Source organism: Anser cygnoides, chromosome 2 (genome assembly GCF_040182565.1).
Source record: "Anser cygnoides isolate HZ-2024a breed goose chromosome 2, Taihu_goose_T2T_genome, whole genome shotgun sequence".
NCBI classification, from domain to species: Eukaryota; Metazoa; Chordata; class Aves; order Anseriformes; family Anatidae; genus Anser; species Anser cygnoides.
This window is the reverse complement of record NC_089874.1, coordinates 114,520,775-114,548,561: the sequence shown is the minus strand read 5'-3', so window position 1 is coordinate 114,548,561 and position 27,787 is coordinate 114,520,775. Positions and strand designations below refer to the sequence as shown.

The 27,787-nt window shown below is 41.0% G+C and overlaps 1 protein-coding gene across 3 annotated transcripts; it reads right to left on the bottom strand.

The window, feature by feature from the left end:
- Positions 1 to 201: 201 nt before the first annotated feature.
- Positions 202 to 27,139, bottom strand: LOC106037596 (histamine H3 receptor-like). Of its 3 annotated transcripts, none has more exons than XR_010829649.1 (4): positions 26,052 to 27,139; positions 22,680 to 22,846; positions 18,100 to 21,145; positions 202 to 1,126 (listed from the first exon to the last, which is right to left on the bottom strand). XR_010829649.1 is itself a non-coding variant. In XM_013183559.3 (3 exons), exons 1-3 carry the CDS (start codon positions 26,338 to 26,340, stop codon positions 20,363 to 20,365), a joined length of 1,239 nt encoding a protein of 412 aa, XP_013039013.3. In that variant the 5' UTR covers positions 26,341 to 27,139; the 3' UTR covers positions 16,145 to 20,362. The 3 variants fall into 3 exon arrangements, 1 of the variants encoding a protein (XP_013039013.3); XR_010829648.1 differs by lacking the exon at positions 202 to 1,126 and adding an exon at positions 12,682 to 16,120; XM_013183559.3 differs by lacking the exon at positions 202 to 1,126 and having other exon boundaries at positions 16,145 to 21,145.
- Positions 27,140 to 27,787: the final 648 nt, after the last annotated feature.

Sequence of the window (27,787 nt, the reverse complement as noted above, 5' to 3'; positions counted from 1 at the left end):
TTTTACCCCAAATCATTGTCTGTTTCTCCATTTGTGAGCTCACAACAGTGCCTGAGATGTTTCCCTTTGCCCTTCACTTGCTCCAGCCCTGCTCATGCCTCCTAGGAATCATTTCATTTCTAGCAATCCTGCAGCTGGATTCCTACCTAGCAGTGAATATTTTGAGGATGCCATGAGACTGCTGAGCAGAGCTGGATCTGTCTTGGATGAGACGGCACCAGCAGGTGACTGATGGCACAGGACAGCCTGCAAGGTGTCACTCCTAGAGGCACATCTCTGTGTGCTCAGCCAGAACATGAAAAACTCCCCTTTTTCTTGATACATCCTGCTGATAAAGGATGGGAACAGAAAAAAAGAAGGGGGGAAAGCCTGCTGTGAGGAAGTACAATAAGCAAAATAAAGCTGCAGGAGAGGACACAGTGTCTCAGAAAGGCTGGCATGGTGAATCGTTGTTCTGTGATGGTTTTGGTCCCCACTCCTGATTTGGTCCAGCACTGAAGCTGCTTAATATCCCTGGGAACCAGAAGTAGGGTTGTGATGGGATTTTAGTTAAACCCCGATAAAATCCATTTCTCCTCGGCCTTTGCAGGCACAATTCTACTGAATCCTAGTGTACTTAGCCCAACAATGCTTCACAAAATCATGATCCCACCGGGGTTTGAGTGGGAAACTTGAGAAATTTCGCTTGTGCATGCGATAACCTGTGATTTTTGTATATGTCCGTATTTAACTTGGGCTGGTGACAAGATGAAGCTATAGCCATTCTGTCCTCTCCCTAACTCTCTGCAGCCAGCAGAAAACTGCAGATCTGCTATCCTGTTTTGTCTTTCCTTTTTAAATCATATCAGGCTCTTCAGTCACAGACACTGCTTTCTAGATGGAGGCCTGAATTTCTGCAGATAGCTTATAAACTTGTAAAATAGCTTGTTTAACTTGCAAAACCTCCAAGCAGCTGTCATACCGCTTCCAGAAGGATGGATCAGTTGGTGAGAGGAAAGACTTAGCATGCAGTGACATTTTACCTGGATATTTCTCCATCCTTTCCTTCTCAATGGTTTAATTTTCCATGATGCTTTTTCCTCCCTTTTCAGTATCAGCAAGCATTGTTGTCAGGCACCCACTGCACCTAGGAGCAGAGGCACGGCTCTGTGATATGTCTGCATTTTTCACCCTTTCCTTTCACAGAGGCACAGCCCCTCCTGTTCACCCGGTGAGCTGAGTCATCTGACATTACACTTGCACTTACCCAGAGGCCAGCAGGCTTCAGCTACTAAACCATCACCATCTAGCCTCCCCCTATGGGCATAATATGCTAATTTATACCCACAATCAAGCATCTGTGATACCATTTGTGCTGCAGATACTGTGGAGGGAATTGATGGTTATTCAGATCTTGTGTTAACTCAGGAAAAACAGATTTATTCCCCCACTGAGTGGAGCAGTTACTAAAACCAGCATGGATGAACTCTCCTTTTCCAATGTGCCTTGGCTGCATGCTAATAGTTTGGAGTCTAGGTGACTCATTCATTGGAGAAACTTTGCTCTCTGAATTATTCACTTATTCAGCCTACTAAGCCAGATAATAAGAGATGGCAGAACCTTTCCTTATCTCTCAGAGGGTACATTAATATCTTTTAAACATTCATACTCTGCCCAAATATATATATTTCAAGACTTATTTTTGCCTAAGTTCTTTTTCTTTAATCATTTTGATTCTCTTTTGTTCTAACTTCAGTTGTTACTTGAAGGATTGGCTGGGAATAGGGCCACGCTTCCATACAAAGGTAGAAGACTGGTTTTCTTTTCTACACAGACATCTTACGTGTGAGGAAGCTCAGCATTTATTCCCTATGATGGGGAAAATCCTAACACCACCACCATCTTTTCTGCCCTATAGATCTTGCCTGTATCCAAAGATACAGTCACTTCAAATTTATTTTAAAATGGAAACACCTCTATCCATCTATGATGGAATTCTTCATCATCATTTACATTGATCACAGCAGCTTTTCTCTGAGGTAAAATCCCGGATACACATTACCACGTGTGCCTACTTGAAGCAGGTTTTGTGACACCTTTGTAACTGCCTGGCCTCTTCTTCATGCTGATCCCAAATTTCGAGTTCACATCCTGACTTCCAGTCTTCCCAAAGTGCAGACCCCCTTTGCCACCCTCCTCTTCCCGAGGGTCCCACTCCTCTCTCTGCTTTTCTTCTCATTCCAGCTACAAGCAGCAAAATCAACCGACTGCTCCCTCCCCTCTCCTTCTTCACACCTTCCCCTCTCAAGGAGCATGCTCTCCCCACCACGGCGCTGACTGCTCCTCATGTCCCCAAGCTGCTCCAGTAAAGATGAATCACCAACACCGCACTCTGGGGAGATTTAAGCACCAGAGGAGAGGAAGTACCAGAAGACTCTGAGCACTGGCAGGGACTTTAGCATTGCTATTTTTCTTACATATGTATCAGCATGTTTTACATTTATATTACTATATATTCTCTTAATGAGGAACAATACTGAATTCAACAATAGAAAGATAGACAAGATAGGTCTGAGCCACCATCCTCGATCCTTCTTCAGGCTCTCCTCTTCCAGGATACCTGAAGGTTGAAAAGGAGTTCCATATGGCTAAGATGCTCTTCATGTACTAATTTTATTTTATTGTTTGTGTATCAAAGATGTTAACAGGTTTTCAGGCAAGGACTAGACCATCCTGTGATTACAAAGCACCTAGCACAGCCAAATCCACATCCAGCTTATCTGTCAGCCTCCAGTTATGGAAATCATGTTAATATCTGATTTCATGCCTCTCACTTTGTCTTTCTTTAGAGCATCAGGTCTGAGAAAGTCACTCAGGGACCAGTTCACCCTTTGCATTGTCTATTGCAACAGACCTCTGTCCCAAGCTCCTCTACAAAACTCAAAACAGAATAATACATAGAAAGGCTTGACTCAGAGTGCTTTTCATCCATTTATTCTTACTACAGAAACTCAGTAAGATCACATATAATGATAATGATAGTGAGATTAGACGTAATTGTGAACATATATGAGGACAGTTTCTGATCACAATAAGGTCAAACAGACCTTTTTCTTGCTATTTGCTCTGAGTCATTATTTACCTCTGGCTCTTCAAAACCCTGCTGTGCTAATAATGTTTCAACAGAGATTTTTAACATTTAATGAAGGTACTATGTTAGCTTTTAACCAACTGATTGTTATATTCTGTATCGCTGAACTTAATTTTTCCCCTTCAATTTTTTTTCAGCTTAAGCATTACATTTCATTTCAAACCAGTCTCTGAATAGGCCAAATATAAATACATGCAAACTTCCTTATGTTTTCTCCATCTCAGGATAATAAAACAGCACATGAAATGAGTGTATCTGAAGTGTAGTGTTAAATGGTGCATTCAGAAATAAATAACACACACAGTAATGGGTAAGAGAAAGAAAAGGCCCAGTGCATGCTGTTTTAAGGAGAATCAACACTTTCAAGGAGGAGACATACAGGGACTGTGCCTGGCCCATGGATATGAACAAGGAAAAGACCAAAAAAATTTATTGCACAGCCAATGTAAGCTGTCTTATACTTTTATGTACCAAAATTGCTCCTTTAAGGGTAAAGAAGCAGAGAAAGTCCAATGCATATTGACACTGCTAGAGCCAAATAAATAAATAAATAAATAAATTAAAAAAAAAAAAAGACAAAGCAAACAAACAAACAAAAAATCCCTTTGAAGTATCCAGAATCAGGAAAGCCTATGCTACTGTGCTATCCAGCTCAGAGCAACTGCCATCCCTTCACTGCAGGTGAATAAAGGAGAGACAGTGTTAAATTTTCTGGCATCTAGTTTAACCCATCTTCCACTGTGGGACTTTAATTATATCCAGGTGGTGTCCAGGTGCAGTTGTCTGGACTATCTCCATTGGGCACATTTGCTTATAGAATAGTCTGGTTGGTGTTTTTTCTATTTTAGAAAAATGTGTTCTCTTGGCCATTCATTATAGCCTTCCATTCTTCCCAAATTTTCAGTCCCTAAACTGAATAACAGTTAATCAAAGCCATAAATAAAAGAAGCTCATTTTGACAACTAAAACCACTTTGAAAATAGCTTATACAATGTGCTTGGTCTCACTGATCTTTCCAAAACCTACAGCAGGGGGATATTTTAAAGCATGCAGTATTATTCCTGAGAAGAATATAGTTGGTTTTATTTTCTTTTTTGTTCTTGAGACGAGTGAATTTCACCATGAAACTTGAAAAAGAACCTGAACTTTATAACACAGTTATATTAGAAGGAATCCACGATGAGAAAGAAGTATGGCACCAATATACAATAAGGTCCTGAGAGAAAAAAACAAAAAATCACTCTGGGGGGAATTTTCCAATAAACAGCCACTAAATTCCACCACCAGATTTGGCTCTGCCCAGAAACCTCACCGAAGTTGTTCAAGAGGAAAGTGCTGTCAGACTATCACAGCCTAGATATAGGTTAGCAACCAAATGCTTCTCATGATAGTATGGCCTGACAATACCACTAGCTGGATGGCCAGCAAGTGTCTTCATCCTCATTAACCTTCCTTCAGCAAACATGAGATGATCACAGTCTAGACTTGGTTTGGTTCATATTAAAGCACTGTAAAAGATAGGTGTGCATAGAAAATATTTTTTATGAAGTTATTGCAAACAGATTCAGCTTAAATGGGATGCAAAACACAGCAAGATTTCTTTGTAACTAAGATTATAGATTTCAAAGACCAAAAGAGTAGGTAAGTCAGATGAACTGAATCTTGAAAGTGCAACTTCCTACTAAGACAAAGGCGATGAGTATGCTGAAATAGGAAGGATGAGAAAACATCCTGCCTTGTTAGGAAAGCTCTAACACATGATATTTGGAGTCTGTTAGCAAATCTCTTTGATAAACTTAGCAAGTTGTGGACAGTGCCATAGGACTGGGGAACCCCAAGTGTATGACCTGCAATTAAGAAGGTGAAAAATATGACCCGTATTTACAGGTCTATTAGAGGCACTCCAATAGCTTACCAGGCTTTAAAATAGCAGTCTGTGGGGAATCTAACGCAGAGGTACGCAGAGGTAAAAGCAATATGGGATAAAATGCAGCATGAGTTTACTGAAGGTAGACCTTGCCAGACTCACTCAATTTCTTTTCTTGAAAAGGTAACTCTGAACATAGCAGAGGAGGTATTTCCAGGAAATGTAGGGAAGCATTCATGGCTTTGTATGAGGCCCAGGTGATACCATATGGAAAACTGCATACAATCCTGGTCGCCCGCATTTCAGGGAGATACCTTCCAGCTGGAAGAGATGTGGAGAGGTCAGCAGGAAGGTTAGGAAAGTCAATGTGAGAAGTCTGGCTGCTCAGGCTAACTAGGGGGATGCTGGCCAGAGATCTGGCTATGAGTCACAAGCACCCCGGAGAAAAAAAGTCCTATCTAAAGCAAAAGACAACGCTGGCACAGGACCTGTGTGTACAGAGTGTTCAAGAGTAAATTTAGGCTGGAGGGAAAGCTAACTGCAAAAACAGTGCAGCTCAGGCAAAGTTTCCAAGAGCTGTGGGACAGAAAGTTGATTACACCTCAAGATGAGCCTCAGGTGTTTGAGAAGGGGTGGCCCAGCGAAGTGGCATGAGAGAGCAGAGGACTGTAAGACACCCAGGAACTCTTTATTTCTTCTGTTACCATTCAGCGGTTTTCAATCATTGCTATATTAAAATAAAATAAAATAAAATAAAATAAAATAAAATAAAATAAAATAATAAAATAAAATAAAATAAAATAAAATAAAATAAAATAAAATAAAATAAAATAAAAAAAATGCTCTGAATAATATTACAGATCAAATTATTCAGATTAATTGTTAGGGAACAGAGCATTGAAGTAGCATTATTGTAAATTTGCAAAATGTCAATAAAATGCAGTATTACTCAAAAACCAATAATATCTGTGTAATTTCAATATGTCACATAATTTGTATTAAAAGTTTCCTGTATTCTAATGTCAATGAATATTACCTTGAAAATTATTTAGTATTTGATTATAAGTTAATAAAATTAGGGAAGGCAATAAAGCCCAGCACCAATACAGAGCTATTGGTATAGGCTGGATGTTACTGATCATTAATACAGATTTTCCACATGAGCAGAAGAAGATACAAAGAGTCTGATCCTGTTTGCTATTAAATCAGCTGGCTGAGAATCAAGCACTCCGCCAGTCTGCTTTGTTTTCCCTACCTCTAGCACTGTAACAGGGGATGGCATTTTCAATTAAAACTTTATAAAGGCTGTGACCAGGCTGTGAAGGAAATTGTAGTGACTCAGAGTGATGTGTAGGTCCACAAAATATAGGAGACATTAAAAAAACAAAAGGAGGTAAAACAATGGGAAAAAAAAAAAGTACAATAGAGAAAAAAGTTGTATTACATCTGCTGCCACTTCTAACACTTGCCACCTCAGTTTTTGCTAAACACTGACTAGGTTATCATGTAACTAGTTGTCAAAACTGGGTCTGTTAGCGAGGCAGGAAGGAGGCGTTGTGTCTCCCCACAGCCTGGCCCTACAAAAGCCCATTGCCTGCTTTGATGGGGCAGGGTGCTATGGGGATGCATTTACCGTGCTGTGGTGGATCCCATGCGTAGCGACTCCTATATCACTACCATAAAACATTCCCCAGCATTTACAGTTTGTCTATATTAGTTCTTCTTTAGAAGTCTTTTAAATAAAACAACATAAATTGTGACATCGTACTCTGTGTGCTTTCACTTACTATTCACAGCCTTAGGGAATCAGAGGAACGAATGCAGAGAAAAAAAAAAACCCAAACCGAAACAAAATAAAACAAAAAAGGTACAACTTGCTTGTTCATTTCAAATGTCTTCTCTTGAACTAAGTGACCTTCACAGGTCCCCCCCAACCAAAATTATTCTGCAGTTATACGAAGTGGTACTAATGGCCCCTTCATCCTCATCTTCAAGCTGACCACTCTCACTGAAGCTGGCAATGACGGGGCACATGGGAGTTCTGTTCAGTGCCATGTGCCGTCTGCCTACAAGGGTGATACTGCCAGACCAAGCCGTAAGACAACTGCTTACAGCATGCCTAAACTAAAAAATAAAATTAAATTAAAAAAAAAAAAAATGGGAAATGGTTATTTCCACAAAATAGAGCACTTCAAGAGGGACACTACTTGAAACTCTGAGTCAGCTTTGAAATGTGATGGATTTGAAGCAAGCTCTGCTGCTGAGGAAGCCTTAAAAAAATCTTTAAAATATCTGAGGGATGGCATGCAAAGCTGTAGCTAAGCTGCATGAAGGTTTAAGGACAATTTATTATTTTCTACTGATCTAAATCCTTAAATCACCTTAAACTCTGATGCTCACCTAAGATTTTAAAATAGAAGAGCTTAAGCATCACATGTCACTGTATCAAACATTAATCTGATCAACATTTATTGAACTTAAGTATGTAGATAAAAGTATAAACTTTGTATTATTAAAAAGCAGTGAAGTTTTTAAAATGTCATGACCGAATGTGTCTCTCGGCTGACTTCACACAGGAAGTCAGTATTCATGTGAAGGTTCAAACTTCAGAGGTGGTTTACTCTCCGTATTGTAGACATTCCTTAAGTTTGGGGACCCCTCTTTGTCATTTATGAGGTTGTGGGCAATTATAGAAAGGAATAATAAAATGATGTCATGGCATTATTTTATGACTAATGAATGCATCCCTCAGTATTTGAAGCTTTCTGCATGAATAACCTCATGGTATCATTTGGTTCTCCTTTGGTGGAATTTTAGTCACGCATTGCACAATGTTCACCAATACTCTGAAACACAGACTGACCGGCAGCTATTCATCTGATTTCTTTTTCAAGTCTTCCCTCACTTTCCAAGGAAACTTTGCTGTCCCTACTCAGTTTTAAGCAGCCATGTCCCTCTTGAACTTCCTCCTACCACATCTTCTGCTTTAAGAAAAAGATAGTTTTGCTTCTTCTTTCTGTTCCTCTAACAAAACCACACAGATGGAGAGAGAATTTTGCATATACAGAAATAAGAGATGTTACACAGAAATAAGATATGTTTAGGGCAGTTAAGGAACAGAGAAGGCAAAGAAGGTGCCTTTGAAGGACCAGCAGCTTCCGTTACTGGAGCACCCCAGACCCCATCAGAGTGGTGATGGGGCAGCCTAATGACCACCTCATCTGCTCAGATGAAGCTGTTTCAGGGTAGCCCCCATCTCTTTGTTCCCCCTCCACGCAAACACCACAAATGCATTCACTCTTGACCAGCAAACAGATGGATTATAGGTCAAAAACTTCCTGACACAGCATTCATAGCATTCATTTGAGGTATTAAAAGAGTCATTATCTTTTGGCCATAAATTGAAGCAGGAATTTAATGAAAGTTTGCAGGACAAAATAAATAAACAAATAAAAATTTTAAAGCCTCAAATTTAATGCAAAACCAAAAGAATCAGAGGACATCACCAAACTTTGAACTCATGGGTCTGAGCAGAATCATAAGTTAGGCAAACCTGGCCTCGATTCTCTTTTTTAGATACAAAGAAAATTTAGAATTTGAGCCCTTGCAGGACTGGACATCCAGGTTCCCAGTGGGTACCCAGCTCTTGAAAGTTGCCTCCTGGGCATGGTGTCGCATTGCTAACTCAGATCTCTGCCCTCCTTTCTCTGGGGCAGGGTACAGCTTTCAAACTCACCTCCTAGCTGTGGAGCAGTTTTCCCTTATTAGAAAAGCTAAATTGGATGCTAAGTGCCCTGACTGTCAGCAAAGCACAGCTGATGGCAGGAGCCACCAGGGCAGTCTGAAGCGGAGTGTTCCTCTCTGCAGCCTGCTGCCCCACCGCAGGCTCACCAGCAGCCCTTCAGGTGGCTGGGCCATGGTGGCAGCTTTCCTTTCAATTAATAAATCTACACTGGGAAGAGCCGTGGAAAGGCAAGAATTATTCAGGGCAGTCAAAGGGGACAAGGCAAAGGCTAATGGCCTGAAGCAAGAAAGACAGACAATCCGGGATGAAAAGATCCTAGCAGCAAGGTCAGCCGAAAAGCACCCACGGGAGCTCTTACACTGGTGAGTTTTGCTTTGGGAGGGTCGGGGGGAGGAAAGAGGGGAGGCAATGGCCTGTGTGAACACTGTGGTTTCGAGTGCAAGAAATAAACAGTCTGAGGCCAGGAATATTAATCACTACAGGCAGATTTTAAGCTGCTCCACTGTGGGTGAGGCAGTCCCCGCTTCCTGACCTGACCATCGAGCTGCGATATTATTAGCAATGTGAAAGTCCAACGCACACTTTTCCCCCTCAGGTCAGGCAGTTTTTAAAAAAGTAAACAATATTTTGGCCAAATGAGGTGTAGCAAAACTCCACTAGAGGTGACCAACAGTACTGGCTTCACACCAAGTGCAACATGAAAAAATGCACTCCTCAGAAGGAGCTACAGTGTTAGTGTTGTTCCCCGCCTGTCCCCCAGTGGTACTGGGAGCCTGAAGTCCCATCAGCAGGAATATCAGTAAAACCCCTATTTTCAGCCTGTGAGCCCAATCAAATTAGACTTGAGTTTTCCCTATTAAGCTTGGCCCTGCTCAGCACAGGACCAGAAGAAATCTCCTTAGCTCCATCGGAAAGCTCATTGCCCTCTCCAAGCTGGTCATGGTTTTATGACATATTTTAAAAAACAAAGCAGCTCTTCAGTTCAGCATCACATGTTTTTGCAGGCTTAATATCTTGGGGATTTGCTCTCTACACTGGTTTCTGAATGGAGTTAGGTCTGCCTTTCAAGGCTTAAAAGCTCAAACAGGTTTAATCTTAACCTTCTGTTTGTCCTCCCTGCACAGATGTGTCCTCCCACAGTACCGAGGGAGAACAAACGTAGTGGCTGCACAAGAAATAAGTTGTAGGGAGGCAGAGACTCTGGACACAGCACAAATCTCAGAATGAAATTAAAGTACCTTTTTGATGCAGTTTTGTTTTAAATTCTCCTTTCTTCATTCTCTTGTACACATAAATTCTTGTAGCAAAGAAGACATAAACCTGCATGCTGGATGGGAGGAATATAAATATATAAAGATAATACTTCATTAAGTAAAAGTAACAAGTGTTTACACAAAGGTTCTCAAAGGACCCTGCTTCTAATTCCTCCAACATGATAGGGAGGAAGAGAACAACACTAGGTATAAGGTTGTAAAAGGAGGTGAGTCGGAGGCCAGTGCTGTTTGCTCATATCAGGATACACAGAGCCTACAGGCCTGGTGCAGACATCAACAAAGGGGCAACTGCTCGGGCAGAACACAGCGAAGAAAATCTGATGTATAATAATGAAAAAAATAACAAGTACCTTATGAAATTAAACAGTGTGAAGAAACCAGTGATGGAGAACAGAACAGAAACACTGTGCCTGCCACCAGAAAAGCCAGGCAATGAGTTAACCTAAAACAGCAATAGGAGAACAGGCTGAAAACCAATTGATAAGCATACACCAGAAACTATTGCTGAAATATAATACAAATAATGTAAACAGTTAAACTTCAGAGACTATACCGATCACTTAATTTCCATGGCATTATTCCAGAAATTAATTCGGCCTATGTCCTGTAATGCAGGCACTTGCATTGACATATTGTCTTTGTATGTACCTGAGGACAGAGTCTAGTCAGTTGTCAAAAGCAGCAGAATTGGTTGAATGTAAATGTCTCAGCAGGGAACTTCACTAATTTTAAGTTACAATTTCTCTCAGACAAAGGGCTTCAGCCAGAGCTAATGATGCTAAGACCCTTAGCATGACAGAAAAAGTGGCGGAATTGAGATCTGTCCCCCTCTCGTGGAAATGCTCCATCCCCAAAAGCCCATCTGAGCAGATCCCCATGAAGATGTCCACCGTGCAGACTGGGCAAGACCCTACTCTGGTCTATTTTGGCACAACTTTGCTAAAGTCACTGGAGGTCTACCAAGTCAGCCAAGCTAAAGATCTGCCCTGTAGAAAATTATTGAGAAATATATCCAAATACTCATATCCGAAGCTGCAGCTTCTTCGTTGCTTTAATCTGACTGAAAACCAAACTGCTGACAAAGGGTCAGCTGTCAGACAAGCATCTAACACTTGTATGCTTCTGTGGTAAGCTAAAAAAGGTATTCTATCTAACTCGACCTAAACTAAGTAATCAAAAATAGAAATGGCTGCTTTCCACCTGGATCAGCTCTTAGACTTGGTTTCCTGTGCAGCTGCACAAGCCGTTGCCCAGGGTGACAGCGGGGCAGGACCACATAGCCAGGAGCAGGAGCAACAGCGGGAAGGGTAGGAGAGCTGGATGGCTTTTTTAACAGCAGTCCACAATTAAATAGCTTAAAGCAATCACGAGAGCAAAGCCTTTTACATCAGAGGAGAGGGCACCTTTTTCTACCATGAGGCAATACTGAGGAACCTGCTCTCAACTCAGTATCTTTTTTTCACAGGCAATAGAAAGCTTGTTTTAAATGCAGAGCACAAGGCAGTTTCTATGCAGAGCAACTTAGGAAGAAGTCCTGCACTGACTGATGATTATCTGTATGACTAAACTCTTCTTTTCTTTGTCAAGGCAATAAGCCCTTCCACTAATGTTTTCTACCGCAAAGTAAATATTAGATGTAATATAATGGATCTAGTGGCATTTTTGGCAGAAAGGCGCTGGTGTGATATCACGTAGTATTGTACATACCAATGGCACCTTTTGAAAAATCCACGGATTTGCAAGGTTTAAAAATACTGTGTAGCACTAGTGACATCTGCAGGAACAGGTCGGTTGGAACAGGAAAATGTCAAAAATCAGGCTTTGGTGAGAGGAAAACAAGCAGATGCATTCGCAGCGCCTGCCTTCACAAGTGCACTGGGGACAAACAGGCCTCTGAACTGCTGCCTCGGGGGGTTAATCAGACCCCTTCTCTAAGCTGCTTTCTGGAGGAGTTTCTCATTTCATTGCCAATATAGGTGGTTAGGGAAAGCTGGCCTCCTATTCTACAAGTCACTTACATAGAAATGTGACTACCCTCTTTAGCAGGAGTGAAAAGTAAAGGAATGATCTTCCTTTAGAAGAGGGTGAGCCAAGAGATACCAGCATGAAGGAGGCAACCACAAATCATCATGCCTTGTCCTGCAGAAGATGGAGGAAAGGGAGCAGCTAATTTAAAAATTTTCCACAGCTCAAGAGAGAAAACATCAGTGAAGAGTCACTATTGGTTACACTGAGTTTTGTTGCAACTGATAGGTATAACGAATTTTCTTCTTTAAAGATAGAGCGATAAGGGGGAGTTCCCACAAATATATATATATATATATATATACACTCAAGATAAAAACTTTGGGCAGAGTTGTTTGGCAAGGAGAGCAAACGAGTGAGAGAGTATGCACCCAAGTGAAGATCAGAGCACTGTGCAAACATTTACAGGCAAGAAAGTTTGATCCAGCCTGAAGTATAGTAGCCGGATCCTGAAAAATAAAGAGCTACAGGGGAAAAATCTTGGTAGTGTAATACCTAAATGTGGTGATGTAAGGAAGGAGACAGTCTGCTTCTTTGATTTTCTACTCTGTTAAAGAAAAACAGTCTCTCCTACATAGTAAAATAAATAAATAAATAAATAATAATAATAGAGCTTTGCCTTCCTTCATTGTATGATGCTATTCCAGTTTTGCCACACACAAACTCAGCCATGCTACTTTATGCTATTTAAAACCTATTTCTAACTTCATTATCACTGCTGTTAAAACACTGTTTTTAAACCAAAGGAACACATGTAGAAAAACAGAACAGAGGAGTTGATTTTTTCTGCTCTGGATAAATTTGTTGTGTTTCTTTGCTTAAACTTCTTTCATTTCTGATTACAGTTTTTTTGTTTGCTTGCTTTGTTTTTTTTTTCACATTTTATTTTAAATAAAAGTTTTGCAAGAACACTTGTTTTCCACCTAAAAATAACAGCAGCCCAACAACAGGAAGACAACAAATGGTGAAATTCTTACAAGGCAAGGGAAGGTATTTGTGGTTATGGTAAACTGCTAACTTACTAACAACAGGTTTTACTCAGGGGATATTTGATTTCTGTGTAGATCTTCTAAAGAGAATGATATCTTTAGAATATAGGAAATTAAAAAGAAAATGGTAATGCAAGTGAGAACAGCAATTGTTTCTGAGATACTTGAAAAACTGTACCAGTGTGCTTTGGGAACAGTTCAGCAAGGCACCCAGAAACACGTGCCATAGCAGATCTACAGTCAGTACAACAGTATGGAGGAACATGAACTACTTGACGCAAAATGGGAAACCAGGTTCTACAGGATACAAGAAAAGTGTTGAGCTTGCAAGACCAAAAAAACCAGTGCTGAATAATGTTATATGTAGAAGGATGTTCCCCTTACCGCTGGTAAAGGAAGATCAATATAATAATAAAGTAGTCGGATAGCATTACACATCATGCCATGCCAACTTGGTAAAATAAATAAAAAGAAACTGTGGGTTCTAGATCTCTAGTTCCTTGGGGAGGAAGAGTAAACAACCCTTGTAAGGCAGAGCTAGGAACTTCCTTGGGATCAGACTGGATTTGCTCCACTTGTGTGATTTTTCCTTGAGAGACAAATGTTACCACAGATTATGCCATTGTGGAAGACTTCAGTTCCTCAGGTGCAGCTGTAGAAGATCATGAGATAAACATGAGGTGATAAGCTGGGTCCAAGGTCAGTTTCAGAAATCCACCCAAAACCTGAGCTGCAAGCTCCGATGTAGCTCACAGCAGGACACCCTCCTCCATCCAAACAGTGCTCCAAGGTCCAAGGTTAATGCTGGGTGTGAGAGTCCAGGTGAGTTCAGCCATTGCAGCGAAGGCCTATTTCGTGGCCACAGGACTGTCACACAAATAACCATAAGACTCAATAAATCTTCAATAATCAATCTTCATTAAGATTTTCTCAATGAGACATTCTTTCCTGCCCTCACTTATTTTGGTTAGAGCCCAAAGAAGACTTTTTATGAAGGACTATACTAATAATAAATCAATAATAAATAATAAAGTCAATAATAAAACTTAAAAAGCCATCTTTCCAGAATTCAGATATATTCATCCTAAAAAAAATGTGACACTGCCTTATATTCATTTCCAGCTTTTGCACCTAGATACACATCTGAGTTTTGTTTATAGAAGCCTTTTCCTCATACATTGTCATAGCAATTTCAACAAAATTATGTACTTTAAAGTAGAGTTGTACTCTGGTATTTAGAAACGGGATTAAAAAATATATAAAATTGTACAAAACAAAGGAAGTTGCCTGGTCACTCTCACTTACCAAATAAGGTGTATGTGAAAAATCCTATATTGTTCTGTCAATCAAAGGAAGAAATGAAATTTGCATTAAACGTAGTATCACCTTTCCCTCTAACCAACATACTTACTTAAGCCTTTTGTTAGCACAGACCTCTTGGCTTGCAAGATCCAAGCCCTCACCAGAACATTTGTCTGGAGATGCTGGCTGATTGAGCCCCCCAGACACAGGGACTCTGAAATAAGATTATACAATTTACTGCTTGGTTCTTTACGTTAAAAGTATGCTTTATATTGACTAAATGGTCTTCAGTGGTAAAAATATCTTCTTGAGAAATTAAGATGTATCTCTTTTTTACCTGAGCTCAGCTGTGTTTGTTGGCCTATTTTCCTCCTGTTGTTCAAAAAAATATTTCTTCGACCACTATTCTTCTAATTTCCTCCAAGGGGAAATTTCCATTTGGAATTTTCCAAGTTGACTTCCCTCTTCCAAGTTCATTACTGTTTTAGGTTCTTTCTTTCAAGGACATGAGCACTTCCTCACTCTGCCAACAGCTTTGCCTCCAAGGTCCATTTTCCCATCACCCAGGAGTTCCTGACTTCTCCAGTCATTAGCTTGATGCAGTTACAGAAAAGCTATTCTGTTACCCTTTTATCAGATAACATACCAAGCAAGAAAACTGCACAGCACCAGAGGAATCGCCAATGAAACATTAACTGCTGAGGCCTAACCATCCACTAGCTTTATTATTGTTTTTCTGCTCTAACAGATCACATCACAGTATTGGGTGTGTGGGGTGATAAGCTGGCTTTGAGACTAATTTGCAACAAGTACCCTAATAATTCATTTGGCACACAGCTTCTTGCAATGCTGGGACTTTTTTGTAAGTGACCTTTCCAGTACCTGCAGACCTCATGTGCCTCACCTGAAGCACTGACTCCTTGTTTCTGTTATATTTTAAGCATCAGTGCCACAAAGCATTAGTTCGACTCACACAAACTGTGAGCTACACCAGCTTCCTGACAGCTTTGTTTCTCATTGCAATGCAGATGTATTTATTTATTTATTTATTTGTCTAGTTACAGGACTGCATTGCCCACGAGTTCAGAGCAGGGGTAGGGAGAATTTCATACCATCAACACTTAGATCTGTAATGTGGCTTACTTGTGCAACCTCCACAGGGACTCACGGTTCACAAGAAATAGTGATCAGCAGTGTCAATGGGGTACCCCCATGATCATACCTCCTTAGATTAAACCCTCCCTCTGACAGTTCCCAATATTTCTGTTGCCAGGCTGAAGGATAAGGAATACAATTTACAGAGGTCCTGTGTCTTTCTCCATTGAAAGTAACTTCTACACCAGAAGAAGAAAGAGGCTAATCTAACCCCTCATTTAAGCCATTCAATTTTTCCCAGCCATCAGCTTCTTTCTTACTTCTGTATCCCACTAACCATAGCTCACAAAGTGTGGGGAAGAAAAAACCAACCAGATTGCCAACTTACTTTCCAGTACAGTTAAAAAAGCTGCCAAAAATAAGCCAGGGGTATTATTGAACTATCTGCCCATGCCTCTGAAACAAAGTTTTCACCAAGAAGCACTGCCCAGGTAGAGTAATTATGTTGGAAACTTCCAACATGCCAAGTAAGCCAAAATGGAGGCAGAGTTAGGTGCTTCACCATCCTTCCGAGGACCTTGTGCTCAGTATCTTCTATTACCTAAATTTGACACCGTTTATTGGGTTTTTTGAATTCCTTGCTCTTCCCAGGCCTTGCACAGGGCTCTGCTGGAGATGTCAAGACGCCTCAGGCTGAAAAAAAAAAAAGTTAAGTCCCTGTTGATAACAGCATTCAGCCCTAGCTCTGGCCTGTACCAGAGATCATTTTGCTATGAGATGCAAGCCAAAGAAAAGAGCAAGGAGGAGGAAGAACAAATACGTATATACATATATAACTTCATAGATATAACTGTGCGTGTCCTTATCTACACATGACAATGGCTTCGTTTCAGATATCCTCTGATAAGCTAACCAGAATGAGATATTCAACTCCCTACTGCTAACACTGTTAAAAGCATGTCTTCTTTAGCATTAAGGAACCATTTGCACTTAAGGCTGACACAAAAGGATTTGTTTGCATATATTCAACATTACTGAATTTATAAGTTGCATTTTGAAAGAATGGTAGAAGCTCTGCAGGACAAAAAGCTTGTACACTCTGCATTTAAAGAAAATAGACTGGTGTAGTGGGCACATGTTTATTGTATTCTGACCTGCCTTGGATATATCTGTTGATTGATAGCAGTGTCATGGTTTTGTCTGGGATAGCGTTAATTTTCTTCAGAGAGATATGTATGGTGCTGTGTTTTGGATTTTCGATGAAAACAGTGGTGATGACAGACCAATGTTTTAGTTTTTACAGAGCAGTGTTCACAGAGAGCCAAGGACTTTCTACTCCTCGTGGTGCCCTGCCAACGAGGAGGCTGGGGGTGCACCAGGAGCTGGGAGGGGACACAGCCAGAACAGCTGACCCAAACTGACCAAAGGGACATCCCATAACATAAGGCATCATGCCTGGCAATAAAAGCTTGGGTAAAGAAAGAGGAAGGAGGGGGCATTTGTAGTGATGGTGTTTGTCTTCCCAAGAAACTATTACTTGTGATAAGCCCTGCTTTCCTAGAAGTGGCTGAACACCTTCCTGCCGATGGGAAGTAGCAAATGAATTCCTGGTTTTGCTTTGCTTGTGTGCACGGCTTTTGCTTTACCTAGTTAACTCTCTTGGTTTCAACTCATGAGTTCTTGCACTTTTACCTTTCTGATTCCCTCCCCCATCCCACCTGAGGAGATTGAGTGAGCAGCTCTGTGGTACTTAGCTCCCTGCCAGGTTAAACCACAGCACATACATATACATATTTGGTGTAAGCAGATGAGTTTAGATTATTACATAATATAGCACAACAAGTAACTGTGATTAAATGGTAGTTCAGCCCAGGAGGAGAATATTCAGAAGAGAGATAAGTAAAATGTACTAATATACTATATGAGTATGCACTAAATAAAGCCAGAAGTTAAAAGGGACATCTGCTACTTCTCATATTTCTTTAGTGTTTATTGTTCATTTATCTGCTAGTCTTATACTTACTGACAGCACGATGAAGAGAAACTATTTGCATTTTTAAAAGTTACACCTGTTTATTTATTAAGGAACCTAGTACATTAAAATTCCAAAATTCTGTAACTAAATAACCCTTAACAGCTTGGAAACTGCATATTGGAAGAAGATTACCTCATATTATTCCTCTATTATTACCTCTTATATTTTCTCAGCTACATCACCACACAAACTATAGGTAGTCATTGGTGTCAGTCATTTTCTTAGCTCATGCAGCAAATCAAAAAACCTCAGCATGTAAGAAAATTATCCATTTATCATAACCTCTGACAATAGAAATAGAAGATGCATGGAAGGGGACAAATGAGATTAAAAAAAAAAATCACTTTTGTTTCTCAATTATTTGTAATGCTTACCCACTGGCACCCTGAACTGAGTAGGGATTTGCTCAGCTGTGGAGCTGAGTTGGTGCCTGTGCATTATGTCATATTTGGAAGTCAGCAAGGCTTGTTAGACCTGCACTTTTCACAGCACAGGTTACAATTCTACTGGGAGTCATGAAATGATCCAGAGGGGAGTATAAAAAGATGGAGTTGCTTTGACCACTGCACACATCTCCCCCTGGGCTGGTAGCCACAAATTTTCTCACTGTTGTGGAGTAAGGGCAGGCCGTACTTACTAACTACAAATGAGAGAACAGCAGATGACTCCATTCATGATCAGCTGCTCAGTGCTTTCAAGGAGAGAGGAGATGTCTTCCTGCATCGGAGTACTCAGGCCATGTGTCTTCTGCCCTTGCAAGGCTGTGCTGCTGCTCTTGTGGGGACACACAATCAAATGAGATCCAAGGAGTTCCAAAAGTTTGAAAGGTGCTCTGTTGGATTATTCACTCACAGATGCATTCTCCTTACTCTCTCTCATCACAGTCAGGCTATTATAGGTCTTGCCTTCATATCTATAATGCTTTTGAATAGGAAATAATATTATTCTATGATCTCTCAAAACTATAGCTTAAAAGTCTTGGTTCTTGAAGAACAGCTAGAGATGCGTGTAAGTGCATCTAATACTTCTAATGCATCTAAATACTTCTAAATTCTCTACTGCTTCATCTGAGCAGATATGTAGACTAATGCCTTTCTGCAGAGAACATCTGCACTCTGTTTTTAAAAAGTAATCCCTGTATTCTCCTGATATCCAAACATCATTAATGAGAGAAAGTAATCCTGCTATATGCCTGACAACAAAGTCATAAATTACCTGGATATGTTATAATAAGGGGAAAAATACTTCTGAATGCACTACAAACTGTTCAAAAGAAATGAAATAGAGAAGATATTAACTTTTGAACACTACTGACCTTATGGCAAATAACCAACCTTTATCGTATAGCTAAATAATATCACCCATGAACACAAATACAAGCTGTACTGCAATAGAAGAAAGTATCTTCCACAATAAGAATGAAGATAATGTGAATATTATACTAAGAAAAGTCAGGCAGAGGCAATACCCTTTTCCTTGCCAATTGGAATACCCAGAAAAAGTCCACAAACTTGGGGCACGTGTATTAATCTGAAGGATAATATATTTCACCAAAGGCTTACCTAGTTTTTGTAACTAGTTTACTCTTCTGAAAAGAGTAGTTACAAACCTTGGCTACTTACATCCATCAACCACTACAGATACAGCTGTACTTAAGCTGTACTACAGCTGTCCTGCTAACAAATTGAATTTCCTTTTATGATAAGATCACCCATCTAGTCGATCAAGGGAAGCCAGTTGATGTAATGTTTTTGGATTTCAATAAAGCTTTTGATATGGTTTCTCATAGGATCCTACTGGACAAAATGTCCAGCATACAGCTAGATAAAAACATAATATGGTGGGTGAACAATTGGCTGACAGGTAGGGCTCAAAGGGTTGTGGTAAGTAGGGTTACATCAGACTGGCAGCCAGTCACCAGTGGGGTCCCCCAGGGCTCCATTTTAAGGCCAGTTCTTTTCGGTGTTTTCATAAACAATCTGGATGTAGGACTAGAAGGTGTTTTGAGTAAAATTGCTGATGATACTATGCTTGGAGGAGTTGTTGACTCTGTCGAGGTTGGAAAGACCTTGCAGAGAGATCTGGACAGATTGGAGAGCTGGGCGATCACCAACCGCATGAAGTTTAACAAGAACAAGTGCCGGGTCCTGCATCTGGGACGGGGCAACCCTGGCTATACACACAGACTGGGTGACGAGACGCTGGAGAGCAGCCCCGCAGAGAGGGATCTGGGCGTTGTGGTTAATAGCAAGTTGAATATGAGCCAGCAGTGTGCTCTGGCAGCCAGGAGGGCCAACCACACCTTGGGGTGCATCAAACATGGCATTGCTGGTCAGTTGAGGGAAGGGATTGTCCCGCTCTGCTCTGTGCTGTGCGGCTTCACCTCAAGTACTGTGTGCAGTTCTGGGCACCACAGTACAAAAAGGACATTAAACTGTTGGAGAGTGTCCAGAGGAGGGCTACAAAGATGGTGAAGGCCCTAGAGGGGAAGACATACGAGGAGCAGCTGAAGTCCCTTGGTTTGCTCAGCCCGGAGCAGAGCAGGCTGAGGGGAGGCCTCATGGCGGCCTGCAGCTCCCTCACGAGGGGAGCGGAGGGGCAGGCGCTGAGCTCTGCTCTCTGGGGACAGCGACAGGACCCGAGGGAATAGAGTCAGGTTGGATATCAGGAAAAGGTTTTTCACCAAGTGAGTGGTCACACACTGGAACAGGCTCCCCAGGGATGTAGTCACAGCACCAAGCCTGTCAGAGTTTAAGAAGCATTTGGACTATATGGTCTTAATTTTTGGGTAGACCTGTGTGGAACCAGGAATTGGACTCAATGATCCTTGTGGGTCCCTTCCAACTCGGGATATTCTATAATTCTATGATTCAGTCTTTCTTTTTTTCCTTCTTCTACTTCTAAAAGGAGCCTGATCTTAATGTTGCAAACTTTTTGGGACATAATATTTTCATAAAGGCCATTCGAAATTTATCATGACAGAGAGGGTAGAGAAATGGATTCAGAGAGGAATTGAGCCACAAAAGCCAAAAGGTAACATCGTACAGGGAGTTATGAACACAGGTTCCTTGGCAGGCCCCACGAATAATCATTAGTAAAGTATATGGTGCCCAGCAAATGGCAAAGGCACAAACAATTATGGCAAGCGACTTTGCAATTTTCTTGTCCTGATGTAGTTTTGACCTGGTCCTTGCACAAAAAGAAATGGAGAGGTCATTTTCTGGGGTTACAGAATTGGCTCTGGATGGAGATAAGCTTTCAGCTACCAAAGACTCTTTCTTTGGCCTTATGGAGGACGAGACACTGTCCTCTGCTTCCGATAAGGAAGATGTTCCTTGTCTCAGCACGAAGCAAGACCTCCAGGACGAGCTGCTGCTCCTTGGAGGCTCAGAGTCCTGAATGCTGCCACGTCTCTGGCGCCTCTGGATGTTGATGAAGATGTGCACGTTGAAGTAGGTGACTGAGAGCAGCGGCACAAAGAACTCCAGGGTGGATGCACAAAGGAGGAAGTACCAGTTGTCAAAGAACTCAGCATGGCACTGCCCCTCCTGCACCGTGCTGCAGCCGGCCACGTGTTCCCATAAGAGAATTGCTGGGCAGTAGAGGAGGAAGGCAAAGACCCAGATGGCCACCATCTTGACAACAGGGTTGGACATTATTCCCCGCTGGACTCTGTAAGATACCTGTGAGGGAAAAATAAATAAATAAATAAAATAAAAAGAAAATATTGCAGCTGAAGAGGCAAATATTTGAACCAAGAGAATTAGCCAAAGACGAGCTTAGCATAGCATTTGCTAATAGAGTTGCATCTTTGCTCATCAGCTCAAGCCCACTCAGGTATGTTTAATTTATTGATGTTGACATAACATGGGGTTGTCTAGGTATCAGTCATAGTGCTAGGGTCCTGGTCCAGGCAATGAAACATGATCATCCATCAGAGTTAGAAGTACCTAGTAATTTGGTACGCCTTGTTTGAAACATCTGCAGCATGAATTGGCAGAGTAATTAACGTTTTATAGTTGCTCAGAGAATGACTCCCATTCACTGACAACTGCACTGTTTTTTACAGCACTTCACAAGATACAGGACTAAATGTGGCACAGTGGTCAACAGAAATTATGTCACAAACTTAATGTGCACCCTTGAAAAATCATTTATTGCACATTCCATGAACACATAGGAGCAGAATCCAACCCTGAAATGCAGACATTAGCTGATGAAACCAGAAAATCACCCTTATCTTTGTCCTGGTTTGTACTTTGTAAATGTTGAGTCTTTGGTTTTCCAGTGTAATTTCACTTAAAAACAAAATGTTTTCGTGTTTGATTTCCCAGTTTCTTTCATTAAAACAAAATTAAATAACAGAAATACATAATAATAAAAAGGCATTTGTAATAAGTTCAAGTAATTATAATTAACAAAAATACAACCGATCTTTTTTTTCATATGGCATAATATTGACATTCTCATAGGTCACGCAAGAGCTGGAACTCCTAGCTCAGCCCCACATTTCTCTGCCACTTCAGCCAACAGTGCAATGAGCGTGAAATGTTGGCCTCCAGCCTTAGTATGAACCAAGACATAAAGCACACACGAGGTGCATTGGATGCTCTGCAGAAAGCAGAGACATAGAGTGCATTTGAAGTTTGGGGTTCTGCTTCGGACATGGAGAGGAAATTGCCTCATACCCACAGATGCTCTCTGCAGTCTGTCCTTTGGCCCACTTTCTGCCCCATTTGCACTTCTTCCCAGTCTTCTCCAGGGTCATTTGGAGCCACGTCTCAGGCCTAGCCATCCTCCCTGTTGTCCTTCACTTCACCACCCTAGCCTTTTCATCCCATGTCTGATTTAGGTCCAAACCCAAATCCAGTTTACTTCAGATTTTCTCCTTCTTTGGTCCCTTTTTGCCAGCCTTTTGTCTCAGCCTTTTCACTCCTCAGCCTGCTTTCCTTAAAGCAGCAACACAACAGCAACCTGCAGCAGAGATTGTGAGAAAAGATCTGTTTGACCAGATCCGGGCTGGAGCATGCTCAGCACTGCATCTAGACACAACTATCTCCACACGCAAGCATATTTTCTCAGGGCTACTATCTCGATTAATCTGGGCCCTGTACTCACCAATAAGGCAAAGGGCTTATCACCAATATCAAGATATGGCCTTGCCAAATCCCACAGTCTTGCCACAAAACTGAGAGAGACTATAAATAGGGTACTTACAGCTTTAGTAACTGACAGGAAACGGTCATAGCTAATTAGAACAATGTTAAACACTGAAGCTGTGCACAGGAGATAGTCCATAACTAGCCAGAGCTTGCACATGCCTCTTCCCAAGTGCCAGGTCCCTGTCAGGGCATAAGGGATGTAGAGAGGTATGCAGAATGCACCTATGGAAAGCAATCACAGAGACACCATGCCGTTGTTACAGATTGCAAACAGTACTCCTGGAAGCAAAGAGAGACAATATTTTGATATTTAGGTGGAAAAAAAAAAAAAAAAAAAAAGAAAAAGGTATACTGTTAAGGTGTATATGTAAGTTATATAAAGAAATTTTTACATTCTTGTGAAATCTGATGAAGACTTTCTATGTATTAGATCTTAGTGTATGTTGATTGTTGGGAATAAACTTGGGGCAAATCAGCAAAGAAAGATCCACAGAAGAAAACTGCAGTCTAACCAACTATATAGTCTCTAAAAATATAAAGCCAGTACTGCAGCAAGTATGCAGCATTCTATGCATCGTTGTTATGCTACAAAATGTAAACTTATTGTTGTATATCTTCTTATCTTTTATCTCTGTTAGAGTTTTCCCCCCAAACACATCTACAGATACTGCTAGCATAGCTTATTAATGTAAGATTGGTTAGTGTTTGTATGCTACAGACAATATGTTGGAGAGGCTGCGTGGTGTGTGGAAACCTCTTCTACCACAGATAGAGCAGAAACAACTGAGATATGAAAGCCATTCCATTTTTAAGTGGTGTTTTAAATCATGCTGCTTCTCCAACTAAGGTTAACCCCAGAACTATTTTTTGTTTTATTACATTTGCCTTTTGTCCAGAAGACCTTCTACTGAAGTACTTCTACAAGAGATATGGGGAGAATGACGCTATGGGAAGAGTGGGCTAATAAGGAAGACAGATGGGAGATGCCAGCAGCAGTCTGCTGGTGAGACAATGCCTCTGATCCATAGGCTGCACTAAGTTGCATCCAGTAAAAAGAGAGCTCATCTCTCTCTACACCTTCCTGAAAGGAAGTTACAATGAGCAGGGTGTCAGACTCTATTCTCAGGTGACAGGTGATAGGATGCAAGAAAACAGTCTCACACTATGCCAGGGAAGGTTTGATGGGACATTAGGAAGAATTTCTTCATGGAGAGTGTGGTCAAGCATTGGAACATCACTCCCTGGAGATATTTAAGAGATGTGTGGACATGGCACTGAAGTTTGCTGATGGGAGGTCAGGTTCATGGTCAGACTCGATGATTTTGAAGATTTTTTCCAACCTAGATAACTTTATGGTTCTATGGTTCTAAGTCATGCTTGTGTTTTATTTTTAAGCCAGCAACTTCTTTATTTTACCACTAATATTCTTTCAAAAGTATACTGCAATATCTGATTCTGAAAATGCTGATCCACCAAAGGCAAATACAGAACTGTACACAGTTTCAAGATACATTTTAAACTCTTCAGATTATTCTTTTTTAATGTCTGGCAAGATCTCAGAATGTACAGAACATTCAGGATGGTGTGGTGATGGTTTGTCTTAACATACACCTTAAACGTAAGCAGCATCAATTCTGTACAAAAAATAACCCTCATTTTTCAGAGTTGTTGATGACAACTACTGCTCTCATCAACTTCAGTGGGATAAAACAATGTTTGGCACTGTGTCAAAAAATGATTATTGAAGGATTTTATCTGTAGGTATAAATACAGATGCAAGAACCAAGCTTTAAGAGTTCATATACGAAACCATTCTTATTATTACTAATTAGATGATGCAAAAAAAAATGAGTCACATTGTCTGGAAAGTTTCCAGACATCTAAGAACTTTAAAAAATGCTACAGCAGCTCCAAAAAATAAAACCTCTTCAGACTGATCCCAGAGATGAAGTCCTAGATTTAGGTGGTTTATGGGTCAGCAAAATACTGAGAGCAATCATTTCCTGATGGCTGACTTAAGACCATATAGGGTGCCAGTCACAACAAGAGCTGATGTAGAAGGCAGGTATTTAAATCTCTTGACTAAATTGTAAGATATCAGAAGAAACACATCTTTGCAGAAGGTTGGAGCAATGAAATGACAGCTCCAGTAATTTGTCTGCCAGGAGCAGGAAAGCAAAGGCTCCAGCTCCTTTGGTTTCTGCCCATTGGGTAGGCACTAGAATTAGGGACCACTTTTAATAATTGGCATAAGTGAAGCAAAATCTTCAAGGCTAGCCTAATATATTTCACTATTCAGCACTGGCAAAGCAACAGCATTTAGGAGGGGTGGTATTGCCAGAAGTGGAGTATGTTGGTAAGTGTTATTCCCTCTTCAAGGACCAGCGAGTACTGATCTCTGCAACTGTCCTAAAGAGAAAGCACTCGTGTGCAGAAATGCTTCCTTTCTAGCCTCAAGTCAAGATGATGCAGGAAGATTTTATCATGCTTCTCTAGATACAATCACTCCCTCTGCTCCTAGGACCCACGTTTAAAAACTTACAGCTCTGTGCTGAAGCTGCTACATTTAAAGAGCCAGGAAGCCTTCACTGAAACACCAAAAGCCTTCTAAAAAAATCATATTCAGTAATTTGAAGTACTTAAAAAACAGACGTTTTTCCTATTTGCTGGAACATCTCCCACTGGACCAACTTTTGTTGCTGTTTTAATGGTCTGAACCCTGCAAGAGCGTGGCACAAGGCATTGACAGCCCCTGCCTCTTCGCCTGGCATCACCCACTAGGACTGGATCCTCTGCATCTCCAGGACTACTGCACTGACACTATGCAACAAGGAGGCTAATAAGGAAAACAGATGGAAGATGCAAGCAATAGTCTGCTGGCATCAGGACAATCCTTCTGATCCATAGCCTGCACTGAGTTACATCCAGTGAAAAGTTACAGTGGTAAAGTGCATTTGTTCTAATGTAATACACTCATAGGCCATTAGCACTGCATAGAGAAGTAATCCATTTACCTTGATGTACCTCAGAGAGCTGCATAAGAAAACAGTTACTCTGTCAAACGTAAAGATCTTATGATGACGTGTAATGAGCAGTTTTACATGAGGAGCAAAAGTAAATCACAAACTGTGGCAAAGAACCTCTTTCCATCAATCAGTATTTTTTACATACAGTAGTTGCTCCTTTTTTTTTCTGAAGCAACATTAAAAGCATTTACAAGACCAAGAATGCATTACTTATCTCATTATGATGTATTTTGAGACATAATAGGCTGCTAAAACACTTAATACAGTTTCTAACATTCCTTACTCTTCCCCATGGCACACAGGAAATTTCTCCAAGAAAATGCCCACCAAAATAAGGCCCCCTTGCACCTCTTAACATTACTAGAAAACAAGTATTACATATCTTCAGCATTGCAACTTACCCACTGCAAAGTCAGAAATAGCAAGATTGAGAAAGAAATAGTTGCTCCGATGCCTGAGATTTCTGTCCATGATGAAAGCAAAGATCACCAGAACATTTCCAAGGATTGTAACCAAAGCTAGCAGCACCATAAGCAGAGCCAGGAGCACCAAGACGCCCATGGAAAACTCTGAGGTCTCTGGCTGTGGGGACAAAATCCCATTACACGGTCGTATCGTGTGCGGAGTTTCAGCAGTGCTGTTGTGCATGTTGTGTAGCCAGGTCAGTTGAGTCTGGGAAGAAACTTGCATCTGGCAGATTTATCCAATAGATTGAGACAAACCTTTTAAGAGGATGGGCTGAATACTGAAACATCCAGACTACTTCTCAATATCAGCATACTAGATCACAAGATTTCAAAGCCTGGAGTCTCATGCTATTTGATCTGAATGCACCTATTGGCCTGAAAAAAAAAGTCTGTAAAAAAGATACCTCATAAGCAACAGTAAACGCACACTTTAAAGCAAATGATGATCTCTTTTCTCTCCTGATGGCTGATCTTTATCTACTGAGGTCAGAAAAGTTAGTCTGAAAACAGCTCTTTTCGAAGTCAGGCAGTTTGCATATTAGCATTGTGTAAGCTGTTTTACTCACTGAATTCAGCTGAAGCTAAAAAGAAAAAAAAAAAAAAAAAGAAAAGAAAAAAAAAAACTCATTTTCACTTCCCTAGTGGTCAACAGGATGTAAATTACTACAATTCTATTTCTCTTACTGTAAACATACGCACCATTGTGCTTGCTGTTACTAAACTACACAGTTAGAAACAGAGAAGTGTATTTCTCACTGCTGCTGGCTACAGAGTGTCTAAAATTCAGTTCTACTTGCAGAAGTGTCACCTTTTGAAGTTATCCGAAGCAGGAAGCAAGTCTATCCCTGAGAACAGTAAGCTAAATACCCACCCCTCCTCATCATAATTTCATCTGTTTTGGTAAGGGTGGCACAGACGTGAGCAGGCCAGGGCTGTGACTCATGCCTGAGGGTCACCAGCTCCGCAGCACACCCTGCAACTGGTTTTCAGACCGGGGCTGTAATGCTGGGTGCTCGACGAGAGACAGGGCACAAAACAAGGAAAGGGAGGGTGGGGACACTGTGGGGAGGAGATGTGCAGTGCTCGGATCATGTCTGGGAAACTAAGGGAAATATATTGTAAAGAGAATTAAAGCAAAAGTTGTAGGGCAATAGGAACAGAAGACACCTTGGGAATGATAAAACATGGCAAACAGATGCCCGCTTAAGGTGATACAAGTTCTCAATGGGTCAAAGATGCTAGCGCACAGATCAGCTGTTCATTGTTAAAGAAGAGCTGGTTAGGGACGTGTAATCAACGCCAGCTCCAGCCGTAGTGACCATGAAGTAGCGGAGGAGGATCCTAGCGAGGAAAAAAAGGAGCAGAGCACACCTCCTGGACTTCAGGTGAGCAGACTGAAGTTTATTCAGGAAAGCGGTAGTAGGATCCCACACGAGGCAGCTCTAAAGCACAAAGGAGCTCAGAAAACCTGCAGACCTTTAAGGACAGCTTTCTCCATGCACGACAGAAGTCCATGCCCATTCTCAGGAAAACAAGTAGGTATACGTCCATCTCCATTCTCCGGAAAACAAATAAGTATATCAGGAGACTGGCTAACCGGGGAACTCATAGCAGATCTACAATGTAAAACGGCAGCATGAGGATATACGAAGCAAAGACAGGCTACAAAG

Bases quoted from the DNA above. Each gene is read 5' to 3' on its own strand.
- LOC106037596 (XM_013183559.3), bottom strand. From the start codon at position 26,340: ATGCAAGTTTCTTCCCAGACTCAACTGACCTGGCTACACAACATGCAC. The intron at 22,847-26,051 runs GTAAGTTGCAAT...TGCTTTCCATAG, and splicing joins TATTTCTGACTTTGCAGTGG to GTGCATTCTGCATACCTCTC. The intron at 21,146-22,679 runs GTAAGTACCCTA...TTTCCCTCACAG, and splicing joins TCCTGTCAGTTACTAAAGCT to GTATCTTACAGAGTCCAGCG.